This window comes from Mobula birostris, chromosome 16 (assembly GCF_030028105.1).
Source record: "Mobula birostris isolate sMobBir1 chromosome 16, sMobBir1.hap1, whole genome shotgun sequence".
Taxonomy (NCBI): domain Eukaryota; kingdom Metazoa; phylum Chordata; class Chondrichthyes; order Myliobatiformes; family Myliobatidae; genus Mobula; species Mobula birostris.
In genome coordinates, this window is record NC_092385.1 from 68,010,962 (window position 1) to 68,025,317 (window position 14,356).

The 14,356-nt window shown below is 41.4% G+C and overlaps 1 protein-coding gene across 3 annotated transcripts in view; it reads right to left on the reverse strand.

Annotated features, from left to right (window-relative positions):
* Positions 1 to 14,356, reverse strand: part of twf2 (twinfilin-2) — a 174,112-nt gene that overhangs the window by 59,700 nt on the left and 100,056 nt on the right. For all 3 annotated transcript variants that reach the window (XM_072280796.1, XM_072280795.1, XM_072280797.1), the window contains one exon: positions 12,901 to 13,079. In XM_072280796.1, coding sequence (XP_072136897.1) covers positions 12,901 to 13,079 — 179 coding nt within the window. The remainder of the gene's footprint in view (positions 1 to 12,900; positions 13,080 to 14,356) is intronic.

Genomic DNA, 14,356 nt, shown 5'->3' on the forward strand with positions numbered 1-14,356 from the left:
AACTCTGTTTCTGTGCTACATTTCTATGATTTTATGATAATGAAAAGGTAAATCCCACAGGTAACATAAAAGTGCAAATTAACTTTGACATTAAAAATGGTAGTGGTCCAAAGTGTGGCACATTCAAGTAACTTTAAAGCTAAAGATGTTTTAAAGGGCTAAATATGTTTTAACAATGCTCTTTGGGATGTACTAGGGGGAGACCATGTGATTCCCAATGAGTTTAAGAAATCATGAGCAATACCATTCATTAGCCATCAACATAAATAGGAATGCAAAAAATTTCAAGAGGCATAAAAGGGTGGTGGATGGAGAAGTGGGGCCTATTAGAAAGAAAAATGTGAACTTGTATATCAATACACAGGGCAGTGTTAAGGTACGAATGAGCATGTTAAAGAGAAGATAGTTCACTGATTCAAAACTGAAAGCGTGGAATTATGTGAAAAATTGACTGAACTTAAAGTAAATGCAAGTACAATGTTTAAAAAGTAGGTAAGTCACAAGAACCAAATAGGTTGCATTGTTGGATTGTGAGGGAAGCATGGGAGGAAATCATGGGAGTAGTGAATATTCTTAGGATGTGGGAGTTGTGTGCAAGAACAAGAGTTACTCTTGGTCTAAAAAAGAAGTAAGGGTAAGTTTAACAATGACAGGTAAGTCTGTTTGACAGTGCTCGAGACATTGATCTCTGATAAGATTAAGAGTCATTTGTAGGGAAATGGATTAATTAAGAGCAAATCTTATTTAGCTAAACTGATTTGTTTTGATGGGGTTACAGATAGAGGGTAATTCAGTCGAAATGGTTATCAGTTACTTCCAGAATGCTACTGATAAAGTGCTACATTATAGGAAGCACTCAGCACAAAAGGGACATATGAATTCAACTAAGTAATAGACAGTGGTAACAGTCTGCTGGAGGTATTCAGTGGGGCATGCAGCATCTGTGGATATTGTGGGGTGAGGGGAGGGAAAGGAAGGAATTGTTAATGTTTAGGGTCGAAATACTGCATCAGGATAATAGCAAATCGATCATATAATACCATAAGACATAGGAGCACAATTAGGCCATTCAGCTCATCCAATCTTCTCTGCCATTCCATCATGGCTGATCCTGGATCCCACTCACCTGCCTTCTTGCCATATCCTTTGATGCCCTGACTGAACAGTAAACTATCAACTTCCGCCTTAAATATACCCACAGATTTGGCCTCCTACGCAGTCTGTGGCAACGCATTCCACAGATTCACTACTCTCTGACTAAAATAATTCCTCCTTACCTCTGTTCTAAAAGGTCACCCATCAATTTTGAGGCTGTGCCATCTAGTTCTGGATACCATAGGAAACATCCTCTCCACATCCACCCTATCTAGTCTTTCCAACATTGAACAGGTTTCAATGAGATCCCCCTGCATTCTTCTAAATTCCAGTGAGTACAGGTTCAAAGCTGCCAAATGCTCCTCATATGTTAACCCCTTCATTCCCAGAATCATCCTTGTGAACCTGCCCTGGATTCTCTCCAATGACAACACACCCCTTCTGAGATATGGCGCCCCAAGCTGTTGACAATACTCTAAATGTGGGCTGACCAGTGTCTTATAAAGGCTCAGCATTATCTCCTTGCTTATATATGCTATACCCCTTGAAATAAATGCCAACAATGCATTTGCCTTCTTTATCAAACACTGTATTCCCAACATTGTATTCCATCTGCCACATTTTTGCCCGTTCTTCCAATTTGTCTAAATCCGCTGCAATCGCATTGCTTCCTCAGCACTATCTACCCCTCCATTCATCTTCATATCATCCATAAACTTTGCCACAAAGCCATCAAATCCATTATTTAAATCATTGACCAACAATGAAAAGTAGTGGTTTCAAATTGACCCCTGAAGAACACAACTAGTCACTGGCACCCAACCAGAAAAGGCCCCCTTTATTTCCATTTGCTGCCTCCTGCCTGTCAGCCATTCCTCTATCCATGCCAGTATATTTCCTGTAAAGCCATAGGATTTTATCTTGTTAACAGCCTTATCAAATGCCTTCTAAAAATCCAAGTAAATGACATCCACTGCCTCTCCTTTCTTCACCCTGCTTGTTACTTCCTCAAAGAACTCTAAAAGATTTGTCAGGCAAGATTTCTCTTTACAGAAACCATGCTGACTTTGACTTATTTTATCAATAGTCTCCAAGTACTCAGAAACCTCATGCTTAATAATAGATCCCAACCACTGAGGTTAGGCTAACTGGCCTATAATTTCCTTTCTTTTGCCTTCCTCCCTTCTTAAAGACTGGAGTGATATTTGCAATCTTCTAGTCCTCTGGGACCATGCCACAATCAAGCGACTCTTGGAAGATCATGACTAATGCATCCGTTATGTCTTTAGCAACCTTTTTCAAGACTCTAGGATGTGGTCCATCTGGCCCTGGTGACTTATCCACCTTAAGACCTTTGTGTTTGCCTAGCATTTTTTCCTTTGTAATAGCAATGGCACTCACTCCTGCTCCCTGACACTCAGGGACCTCTGACACACTGCTAGTGTCTACTACAGTGAAGGCTGATGCAAAGTACTTATTAAGTTCAATATGGACTGGAAGACAACGGCAGCCAATGTAATGGTTTATCTGATCTCTATTAATGAATTAAGCTTGTGGGTGCAAAACACAATTTTAAATGTGTATATGACACAAAATATGGCAATAAGGTAAACTGAGAAGAGGACAGTGATAAATTGCAGCAAGATTCAATCAGGCTGGTGTAATGGGGAGTCACATAGCAGACGAAGATTAATGCAGAAAGAGATTAGGCAATTCATTTTATTGGGAACAGTATGGGAAAAGGAGTATAGGAACACGAGGGTTTGGAGGTTTAGGGGCATGTCATTTCCAGAGGTTGAAAGGGTTGAGAAAGCAATCAGTTACAAACACACAAATTTGGGCTTTATCGATGAAGTATAAAAGCAGGGAAGTCACTGCTTCAGTTAGACACTTGTTCAGTTTCAGTTGGAGCAGCCTGATCATATCAGTATTGGAAGGATATGCCAGCATGGAAAATGGTCCAGAAAAGGTTTACAAGGATGGTTGCTGAGAAGAGAGAACAAGATTCAGTTTCAGTTGGAGCAGCCTGATCATATCGGTATTGGAAGGATATGCCAGCATGGAAAATGGTCCAGAAAAGGTTTACAAGGATGGTTGCTGAGAAGAGAGAACAAGAATAAAGTGAGAAAGCTGAGGAGAGATTGATATAAATACATAAAATGAAGGGTCTTGTCAAAGTGTATAGTCCAGTTAGTGGATAGGTCAAGGACTAGAGGTCAGATATATTTAGGGAAATAATGGGGACAGGAATTAATAGTGATATTCTCTTGTTGTATGAATCCTGTGACTGTAATCAGGAATTCACTGTAGATGTAGTGGATTCAGATTCAATTACGACCTGCAAGATAAATACATGGTGTAAAATTTTGCAAATGGGGGATGGAACATTCAAGTTGCTCTGATAGAGAGTTGGTATGGACTCAATGGGTCAAATGCCCTCCAACTGTGATACCAACATTGTGATTTTTTAAAAATGTCACACAATTGCCAACTGATAAGGAATATCATAGAGTCCTGTTCTTCAGATTATTTTCTTCCTGGTAGGCTTTGGAAATTTGACAAAATTCACACTTGGAGAAAGAGGGATTTCATAGTCATGACAATGACCATTTTTGCAGGACATACATCATGGTTTAAGATAATTAACAGATTTGACCCTTATTCAATACTGTGCTCCTATGTAAATTAGAATGGTAAACTACATGCCGAAGGTAATGCAGCCAATAGTATATTTTTGATGTGAAAGTTTTACATCTTTAGAAGATTCCTTCTCAAGTTCCAGTGTCAATGGAAAGGTCCAAATCTGTTTCCTCAGCAGAAAGTAGGCATTGGTGAGTGATCAGCAGCTTCCATTAGTGTAAATGGCTGCAAACCGATAAGCAGCCTTTTGCTGACATTTACTTGATAAACGTTTCTCTTGTGGACTCTGCATTCCAGTTCAGCCACTTTCTTACAAAATAGATGTGGTTATTACTTTCAAGAAGTAGATACCAGTAGGATAGGGAAACTAGAATATTACCCTTTACAAAGAAAGGAAATTTAGATCATAAGACATAGAAGCAGAATTAGGCCATTTGGCCCATCGAGTCTGCCTTGCCATTCAATCATGGCTGATCTTTTTTCCCTCCTCAGCCCCACTCCCCAGCTTTCTCCCTGTAACTTTTGATGCCTTGTCCAATCAAGAATCTATCAATCTCTGTCTTAAGTACACCCAATGACCTGACCTCCACAGCTGTGTGCAGTAACAAATTCCACAAATTCACCAACCTCTGACTAAAGAAATTTCTCTGCATCCTTTTTTAATGGACAGTCCCTCTATCCTGAGGCTGTGCCCTCTTGTCCTATACTTCCCCAACATGGGAAACATCCTTTCCACATCTACTCTGTCTAGGCCTTTCAACATTTGAAATGTTTTAATGAGATCTCCTCATCTTTCTAAATTCCAGCAAATACAGACTCAGAGCCATCAAATGTTCCCTGTATGGTAACCCTTTCATTCCCAGAATCATCCTTGTGAACCTCCTCTGAACCCTCCCCAATGCCAGCACATCTTTTCTTAGATGAAAAACCCAAAACTCTTCACAATACTCAAGGTGAGGCCTTACCAGTGCCTTATAAAGCCTCAGCATCACATCCCTGCTCTTGTATTTAAGACCCCTTGAACTGAATACCAACGATGCATTTGCCTTCGTCACCACTGACTCAACCTGCAAGTCAACCTTTAGGGTGTTCTGTAAAGACTCCCTAGTCCTTTTGCATCTCAGATTTTTGGATTTTCTCCCCATTTAGAAAATAGTCTGTACATTTATTTCTACTATCAAAGTGTATGAACTTGCATTTTCCTACATTGTATTTCATTTGGCACCTCATTGTCAATGCAGCATTGATCGTGTGGATAGTCAGAGGCTTTTTCCCAGGGCTGAAATGGCCATCACAAGAGGGCACAGTTTTAAGGTGCTTGGAAGCAGGTACAGAGGAGATGTCAGGAGATGTTTTTTTTCATGTACAGAGTAGTGAATGCATGGAATAGGCTGCCGGCAATGGTGAAGGAGGCAGACAAGATAGGGATTTTTAGGAGACTCCTGGATAGGTACATAGAGCTTAGAAAAATAGAGGGCTATGGGTAACCTTAGGTAATTTCTAAATAAGTACATGTTCAGCACAGCATTGTGGGCCGAAGGGCCTGTATTGTGCTGTATTTTTTCTATGTTTCTTGTCTATTCTCCTAATCTGTCCAAGTCCTTCTGCAGCCTACCCGTTTCCTCAAAACTACCTGCCTCTCCACCAATCTCCATATCATCTGCAAACTTGGCAACAAGGACATCTATTCCATATAAATCATTGGTATACAGCATAAAAAGAAGTGGTCCCAACGTCGACCCCTGCGGAATACTAGTACACAACCAGAAAAGGACCCTTATTCCCTCTTACTGCCTCCTACCAATCAACCAATGCTTTAACCATGCCAGTAACTTTCCCGTTATACCATGGACTTTTAACTTGGTAAGCAGTCTCTTGTTAGAAGACCTTGTCAAAGGACTTTTGAAAGTCCAAACATACAACATCCAATGCATCCCCTTTATCTATCTGACTTGTAACCTCCTCAAAGAATTCCAGCAGGTTCATCAGGCAAGATTTTCCCTGAAGGAAACCATGCTGACTTTGTCCTATCTTGTTCTGTGTCACCATGTACTCCAGAACCTCAACCTTAACAATTGACTCCAATATTTTCCTAACCACTGGTGGTCAGGCTAACTGGTCCTTTCTGCTGCCTTCCTCCTTTCTTGAAGAGCGGAGTGACATTTGGAATTTTCCAGTCCTTTGGCACCATGCCAGAGTCTAATGATTTTTGAAAGATCTTTACTAATGCCTCCACACTTTTTACTGCTACATCTTTTAGAATCCTAGGGTGCAGTTCATCTAGTACATGTGACTTATGTACCCTTGGGTCTTTCAGCTTTTTGAGCACCTTCTCCCTTTTAATAGTAATTGCACTCACTTCTCTTCCCTCACAACCTTCAACATCTGGCACACTGCTAGTGTCTTCCACAGTGAAGACTGATGAAAAATACTCTTTTAGTTCATCTGCTATCTCCTTGTCCCCTGTTATTATTTCTCTGGCCTAATTTTCTAGCCGTCCTATATCCACTCTCATCTCTGTTAGATTTTACATATTTGTAAAAGGTTTTACGGGCTGGCTGGTGGCGCAATGACGTCGGCGCTGGACCCAGGAGCGGAGATTCCCGGGTTCAAAACTAGTCGGGTCCGCTCCCGAGTACGCTTTCCATCCGTGCTGGGTTGAGTGTCGAGATCGCAACTCGACCTCGTAAAATAAAGGGAAAAGACTGTGAAAATGTCTGTGTGAGGAGTGGCGCACCACACAGTCTCTCTCTCTCTAGCTCCGTGCCTCGTGGAAGGGCCATGTAGAGACATTATCAAGGACACGCAGATGCATACGCACAGACTCGCATGCATGCAGGCACATGCCAAAAAAAAAAGTAAAAGGTTTTACCATCCACTTTGATACTGCTCTAGCAACACACATCAAAATTGCTGGTAAACGCAGCAGGCCAGGCAGCATCTCTAGGAGGAGGTACAGTCGATGTTTCAGGCCGAGACCCTTCGTCAGGACTAACTGAAAGAAGTCCTGACGAAGGGTCTCGGCCTGAAACGTCGACTGTACCTCCTCCTAGAGATGCTGCCTGGCCTGCTGCGTTTACCAGCAATTTTGATGTGTTGCTTGAATTTCCAGCATCTGCAGAATTCCTGTTGTTTGATACTGTTCTAGCTTGCTTTCATATTTCATTTTGTCCCTCCTAATGATTCTTTTAGCTGCTCTCTGTAGGTTTTTAAAAAAAAATTTCCAATCCTCTATCCTCCTGCTAATTTTTGCTTTGTTCTATGCCTTCTCTTTTGCTTTTATATTAGCTTTGTCTTTCCTTGTTGGCCACGGGTGTACTATTTTGCCATATGAGTATTTCTTTGTTCTTGGAAAACATTCATCCCGCACCTTCCTCATTTTCCCAGGAACTCTGGCCATTGTTGTTCTGTTGTCATCCCTGCCAGAATCTTCTTCCAATTTACTATGACCAATTTCTCTCTCATACCACTAATTTCCTCTGCTACACTAGGCTTTACTTTCTGCCTGTCAAATTTCAAGCTGAACTCAATCATATTGTGACCACTGTCTCCTAGGGCAGGGGTCCCCAACCTTTTTTGCACTGCGGACTGGTTTCATATTGACAATATTCTTGTGGACTGGCCGACTGGGGGGGGGGGGGGGGTGGTAGGGTTGCCAACGAACAAGAGTAGCAGTCAAATACATTGGGTTTACCCCGAGAAAGACTACAATGCCCATGAAGCCTTGCGCGGGCACCAGTGTGCATGCGTGATTTGCGCATGCATGTACATGCCCATTTTTTTTACAATTCGGTTTTGGCAATTCTGTTCGGGGGGTGTGTTAATCACCAACGCAATATAGGTGATAAGTGGCTAATACACTCAATTTCGTTTCTAAAAGGGTTTATCTAACGAATTTAATATTAAACACAGCACATATTTTCCTCGCATGAATATAGCGACAGGTCAATTATCAGGGGAGCTTGAAGTAAGTATTGAACAACCTTCCAGTAGAAGTGGTAGAGGCAGGTTCGATATTATCATTTAAAGAAAAATTGGATAGGTATATGGACAGGAAAGGAATGGAGGGTTACGTGCTGAGTGCAGGTCGGTGGGACTAGGTGAGAGTAGTGTTCGGCACGGACTAGAAGGGCCGAGATGGCCTGTTTCCATGCTGTAATTGTTATATGGTTATATAAGTCAGTAGCATCATAACATTTTAAGTAACGTTTGGATATTAAACACACAGAACATATTTTCCCCGTATGAACATATAAAATCGTTGCAACACACCAATATCGCTGAACCAGTGGGAGCCCTGGGCTTGTTTTCCTGCAACAAGACGGTCCTATCGAGGGGTGATGGGAGACAGCGATACTTCAAGGAGGTTCCTTATTTCCAGTCTATTCCGCAATTTAGTTTTCGCTGCATTCATTGCAGATATGTTGGAAATGGAAGCAACGTTTTCAGTGCTTTCGTGGCTATCTCAGGATATTTAGCCTTGACTTTGATCCAGAATGCTGGCAGAGATGTTATGTCAAATATGCTTTTCAGCCCGCCATCATTTGCAAGCTCGAGGAGTTGATCTCCTCCCCGCACTGACATGGATGACATGTGCGTAATGACCTCGCATGCATTCAAGCTCAACAGTGGGCGTGACAGGGAATGAGGGCAGCTGACTCTTATCGCCAAATCATATCGTTTCCTCGTGGCCCGGTAGCACATGCTTTGCGGCCTGGCACCTGTCCGCGGCCCAGTGGTTGGGGACCGCTGTCCTAGGGGTTCTTTTACTTTAAGTTCCCTAATTGTCTCCAGTTCATTACATAACACCCAATCCAGTAGAGCTGATCCTCTAACACAAAACATTGACTGTACTCTTTTCCCTAAGTGCTGCCTGGCCTCCTGAGTTCCTCCAACATTTTGTGTGAGTAGCTGATTCCCTAGTAGGCTTAATGACAAAGTGCTCTAAAAAGCCATCTCATAGGCATTCAACAAACTCACTCTCTTGAGATCCATTACCAACCTGATTTTCCCAATTGACCTGCATGTTGAAATCTACCATGAATATCATAACATTGCCCTTTTAACATGCATTTTCTATTTCCTGTTGTAATCTGTGGTCCACATCCCATATATTGTTGGGAGGCCTGTATATAACTGCCATCAAGGGTCTTTTACCTTTGCAGTTTCTTAACTCTATTCACAAGGATTCAACACCTTCTGATCCTATGTTACATCTTTCTACTGATATGATGCCATTCTTTACCAACAGAGCCAAGCCACCTTGTCTACCTACCTCCCTATCCCTCTGACACAACATGTAACCTTGGACATTCAGCTCCCAACTACAACCATCCTTCAGCCATGATTCAGTGATGGCCACAACATCATACCTGACTATCTGTAACAGTGCAACAAGATAATCCACCTTACTTCTTGTACTTGGTGCATTGAGATATAACACTATGTAACAATTATATTGAGATATAGCAACTTTATTTGCTACCCTTTTTTCTTCTGCATCCCTTGTGTACTGATACTGAACCTGCTGGCTGCAATTTTGTCCTATCATCTGCTTGTCCTTCCTAACAGTCTGACTGCACGCTATTTTTGCTTTTTTACATAGAAAACATAGAAAAACATAGAAAACCTACAGCACAATACAGACCGTTCGGCCCACAAAGTTGTGCTGAACATGTCCCTACCTTAGAAATTACTAGGCTTACCGATAGCCCTCCATTTTTCGAAGCTCCATGTACTTATCCAAAAGTCTCTTAACAGACCCTATCGTATCCGCCTCCACCACCATTGCTGGAAGCCCATTCCACGCACTCACCACTCGCTGAGTAAAAAACTTACCCCTGACATCTCCTCTGTACCTACTCCCCAGCACCTTAAACCTGTATCCTCTTGTGGCAACCATTTCAGCTCTGGGAAAAAGCCTCTGGCTATCCACATGATCAATGCCTCTAATCGTCTTATACACCTCTATCAGGTCACCTCTCATCCTCCATCGCTACAAGGAGAAAAGGCCGAGTTCACACAACCTGTTTTCATAAGGCACGCTCCCCAATCCAGGCAACATACTTGTAAATCTCCTCTGCACCCTTTCTATGGCTTCCACATCCTTCCTGCAGTGAGGTGACCAGAACTGAGCACAGTACTCCAAGTGGGGTCTGACCTCTCGGCTCCTAAATTCAATTCCACGATTAATGAAGGCCAATACACCATATGCCTTCTTAACCACAGAGTCAACCTGTGCAGCTGCTTTGAGTGTCCTATGGACTCGGACCCCAAGATCCCTCTGATCCTCCACACTGCCAAGAGTCTTACCATTAATACCATATTCCGCCATCATACTTGACCTACCAAAATGAACCACTTCACACTTATCTGGGTTGAACTCCATCTGCCACTTCTCAGCCTAGGTTTGCATCCTATCAATGTAGCGCTGTAACCTTTGACAGCCCTCCACACTATCCACAATGTCTCCAACCTTTGTGTCATCAGCAGACTTACTAACCCATCCCTCCACTTCCTCATCCAGGTCATTGATAAAAATTACGAAGAGTAAGGGTCCCAGAACACCACTGAGGCACACCACTGGTCACCGACCTCCATGCAGAATATGACCAGTCTACAACCACTCTTTGCCTTCTGTGGGCAAGCCATTTCTGGATCCACAAAGCAATGTCCCCTTGGAACACACATCAAAGTTGCTGGTGATCGCAGCAGGCCAGGCAGCATCTGTAGGAAGAGGTGCAGTCGACGTTTCAGGCCGAGACCCTTCGTCAGTACTAACTGAATGTCCCCTTGGATCCCATTTCTCCTTATTTTCTTAATAAGCCTTGCATGGGGTACCTTATCCATCCTATCTTGAGTCCCTTCACTCCAGTTCCCATCCCCCTGCCAAATTAGTTTAAACCCTCCCCAATAGCTCTAACAAACCTGCCTGCAAGAATATTGGTCCTCCTCTGGTTCAGGTGCAACCTGTCCCTTTTGTACAGGTAACACCTCTCCCAGAAGAGATCCTAATGATCAAAAAACCTGAAGCCCTGCCCCCTGCACCAGCTTCTCAGCCACGCATTTATCTGCCAAATCATCCGTTTCTACGCTCAATGGCACATGCAATCTAGAAATTTGCTTTGATCACATGAACAAGAAAGAAAAACAAGAGAGTAAAGGAGTCAAATTCATCACCCATTTACTTGCTGCCATTTTAGTATGTCTGTACATGCCAATTATTCATTGAAAGGTGAGGATGTGTTAAATTCATCACTAAAGTACGGGACAAATAATGTGTATCACTAAAATAGCACTGTAGTTCATTCTGGGTGATATGCAATTGCTAGTCTTTGTTCCTACTAGTCCTGTGCATTCTGGACACACAGCATGGGGCACTTAATACATCCTTTGATTGAAAGTTGATGGTTTGCCTGCTAGGAAGATGGTACAGCAGCTGACCTAAGCACAGCCACCATCGGGTCCAGTTCTATTGGACACCCAATAGAACTGGACCCGATACAGATACATCTTTAAATTCTCACAAGCCTGATAACCAATAAGATGTATTTTAAATGGAACAAGTATATTTTAGTTGAAAGTTTGGGGCTGGATCATTTTAAACAGAGGAATACAAAATAAATCTTTTTAACCGAAGAACATATATGTATGAGTATTCATTTATAATAAAGATAAAATGCTTCCATTGGTCAAAAATATTTCTCAAGAGACACCTTAGCTGCATTAAAACTGGTTTTGATTTCTGTTGTAACTAAGGTAAATGATAACTCATGAGCTGTTATGAAATCCCACCTTGCTTGATATACAGTAGATTCTGGTTAATTGGGCCATCGGTTAATCGGGGCACCCGCTTATTTGGAGCAACTCTTAAGAAAAAAACGAATCAAGAAAATAGCCAGGATTCCCTTCATTTGTTTGAGACATTATGCCGCTTAATTGGGGCAGAATACTGTTGCTGAACAGTTTCTAACTAGTGTCAGTCGCATGTACTTGAGTGGCCGTTAAGACACTATACCATGCTTAGAACAAACAGTTTTTAAATAGTACCAGTTACGTGTGTTTGCGTTCAAAGCACAGTGGTTTTTGACACTGATAGTTGGTGAGAAATAAGCAGTAAGACAATTCAGAACTGTTTTGCTCATTGTGATTTTAAGCATTCAAGCTTGTAGATACCAGAAATGCTGGGAGTGAAAATGAAACCGTTTCACTACTTTAACAAGTTCAGAACTATGAAGAATTTGAAGGTTTCAACAATCATCTGGAATATTACAGTGTAATTAGATTAGATAATTAGATAATCTAATCTAATTGAAGATTTGGAGGATGTAATCGTCAAAAGGATTGTATGAAGGCAGTAGATTATCTACACTAGGCATCTGCGCTGAACTTATTCATTTAGTCGATCAAAAGAACACGTGTGTACATTCCATGAATTGCTCCATTAATAACTTTTAGAAACTAATACAGTTTTATTGTACAGTAAAAAAAGTAGAAAAGGCCCTCTGGCCCTTTTGAGCCACACCACCAGCAACCCTGATTTAACCCTAGCCTCATCACGGGACAATTTATAATGACCAATTAACCTATTAAGCAGTATGTCTTTGGACTATGGGAGAAACCGGAGCACCCAGAGGAAACATACGCATTCCACGGGAAGGATGAACAAACTTCTAAAGAGGATGCTGGGATTGAACTCTGAACTCCAATGTCCTGAGCTGTAATAGTATCGTGCTATGCTACTGTGGCACCCCATCAGCAGTATTCTAACTTGTTCTGTATTTCATTTAAATATATCATGTTACTCAGTTAAGCAGTAGTCCATCTTTAAAATGCACTGGTCCCTGTGTGTCTCAATTAACCAGAATCCTCTGTACGCTTCATTTACATGATCAAGTTCAAGAAGTTGAAATAGGAGAAAAAGACATTAAAGAAGAGTATTATTATATTCCGCTCAGAAATTATGGAATACAGCCTCTACACAAGCTGCTTCTCACCAATTCAAGTGCAAATGTTTATGACACAGCTTTCATATTTAAAACAAATAAAAAGATAAAGCTTGAAATGAAGCTTTAAGTTTTCTTCTAGTGTCTGCATATCCTCTTAATGATTGCTAGTATATTCAAAGATTGCTAGTATTGGAAATAAAATGCATATAGAACTTACTGGGGAATAGTCAGGCGACCAGGAAATAAAGAGCCATTCATAACCCTGTGCATTCTGGCTGTCAAGGCGATAAAGAATGTAGCATGGCTGCAAGTCCTCCAACAAGGGAAGAATAAAATTGTCGTAGTCTCTGTCCCATGCCTGTGATGGCTCTTTGTACATCCCCAATACTAACTGCTCTGGAAAAGAATTAAAATACATTGAAATGTGCATTTTACAAGGTGATTTCTTGCTCATTTTGTCAAGTATAAATGGCAAGGCATAGGTTTTCCATTTTAAAATTTACACACACTGGTCAAAATGTTCTATTAACATTCATATAATCAATGTTGCACCATGATCTTAACTGACTGTTTAGATTGGTTACAAAAACATTGTCAAAATTTACATGAATCACATGCCACTTCGTGGCTGCAAAATCAGGTTAGCAGAAAGAGTCAGTAAAAAGAATGAAAATTAACTATAGTCTCCAATTCTGCAGCTGCTCCAGTGTGCTTCTTGGTGAGCAGATGATGACGGAGGACTAGCGATCTACTCTTAATGGACCTGGCCTTGTCAGATATTGACTCCAAGTCATTGACATGAAAGCCATCTAATTTCCTGGCACATAGCTGCCACAAACATTACAAAAGATGATGTAATTGTCTTTTGCTTTAGCTTGTGTTGAAGAAATTATAAACTTACATTCAATTAGTAGCAAGTTAGAACACAAAAAATCCTTAAGAAACTATATTTGTCAACTCAGTAAAACTATAGTAAACTCACCTTTTAAAAACAGACATTCAAAATTGGCTCCTATAATTTATTTTTCTGTCATAGCTATTTCACCTGGCATTTGGATGTACTTACGCAGTGCCACCTATATTCAGTGTATGCCTTGTAGTTTGAGGACTAGATTAAGCATGAAATTATTGTGTCTTTGTTACTTGAATAAAGGGGCCAATTTCTTTAAAGTAGTTGCAAAGTAAAAAGCATAGAACATAGAACAGTACAGCACAGGACAGGCCCTTCGGCCCACAATGTTGTGCCGACCCTTAAACCCTACCTCCCATATAACCCACCCCCCACCTTAAATTCCTCCATATACCTGTCTAGCAGTATCTTAAATTTCAATAGTGTATCTGCCTCCACCACTGATTCAGGCAGTGCATTCCACGCACCAACCACTCTGAGTAAAAAACCTTCCTCTAAATATCCCCCTTGAACTTCCTACCCCTTACCTTAAACCCATGTCCTCTAGTACTGAGCAGTGGTGCTCTGGGGAAGAGGCGCTGGCTGTCTACTCTATCTATTCCTTTTAATATCATGTATACCTCTATCATGTCTCCTCTCATCCTCCTTCTCTCCAAAGAGTAAAGCCCTAGCTCCCTTAATCTCTGATCATAATGCATACTCTCTAAACCAGGCAGCATCCTGGTAAATCTTCTCTCTACCCTTTCCAATGCCTCCACCTCCT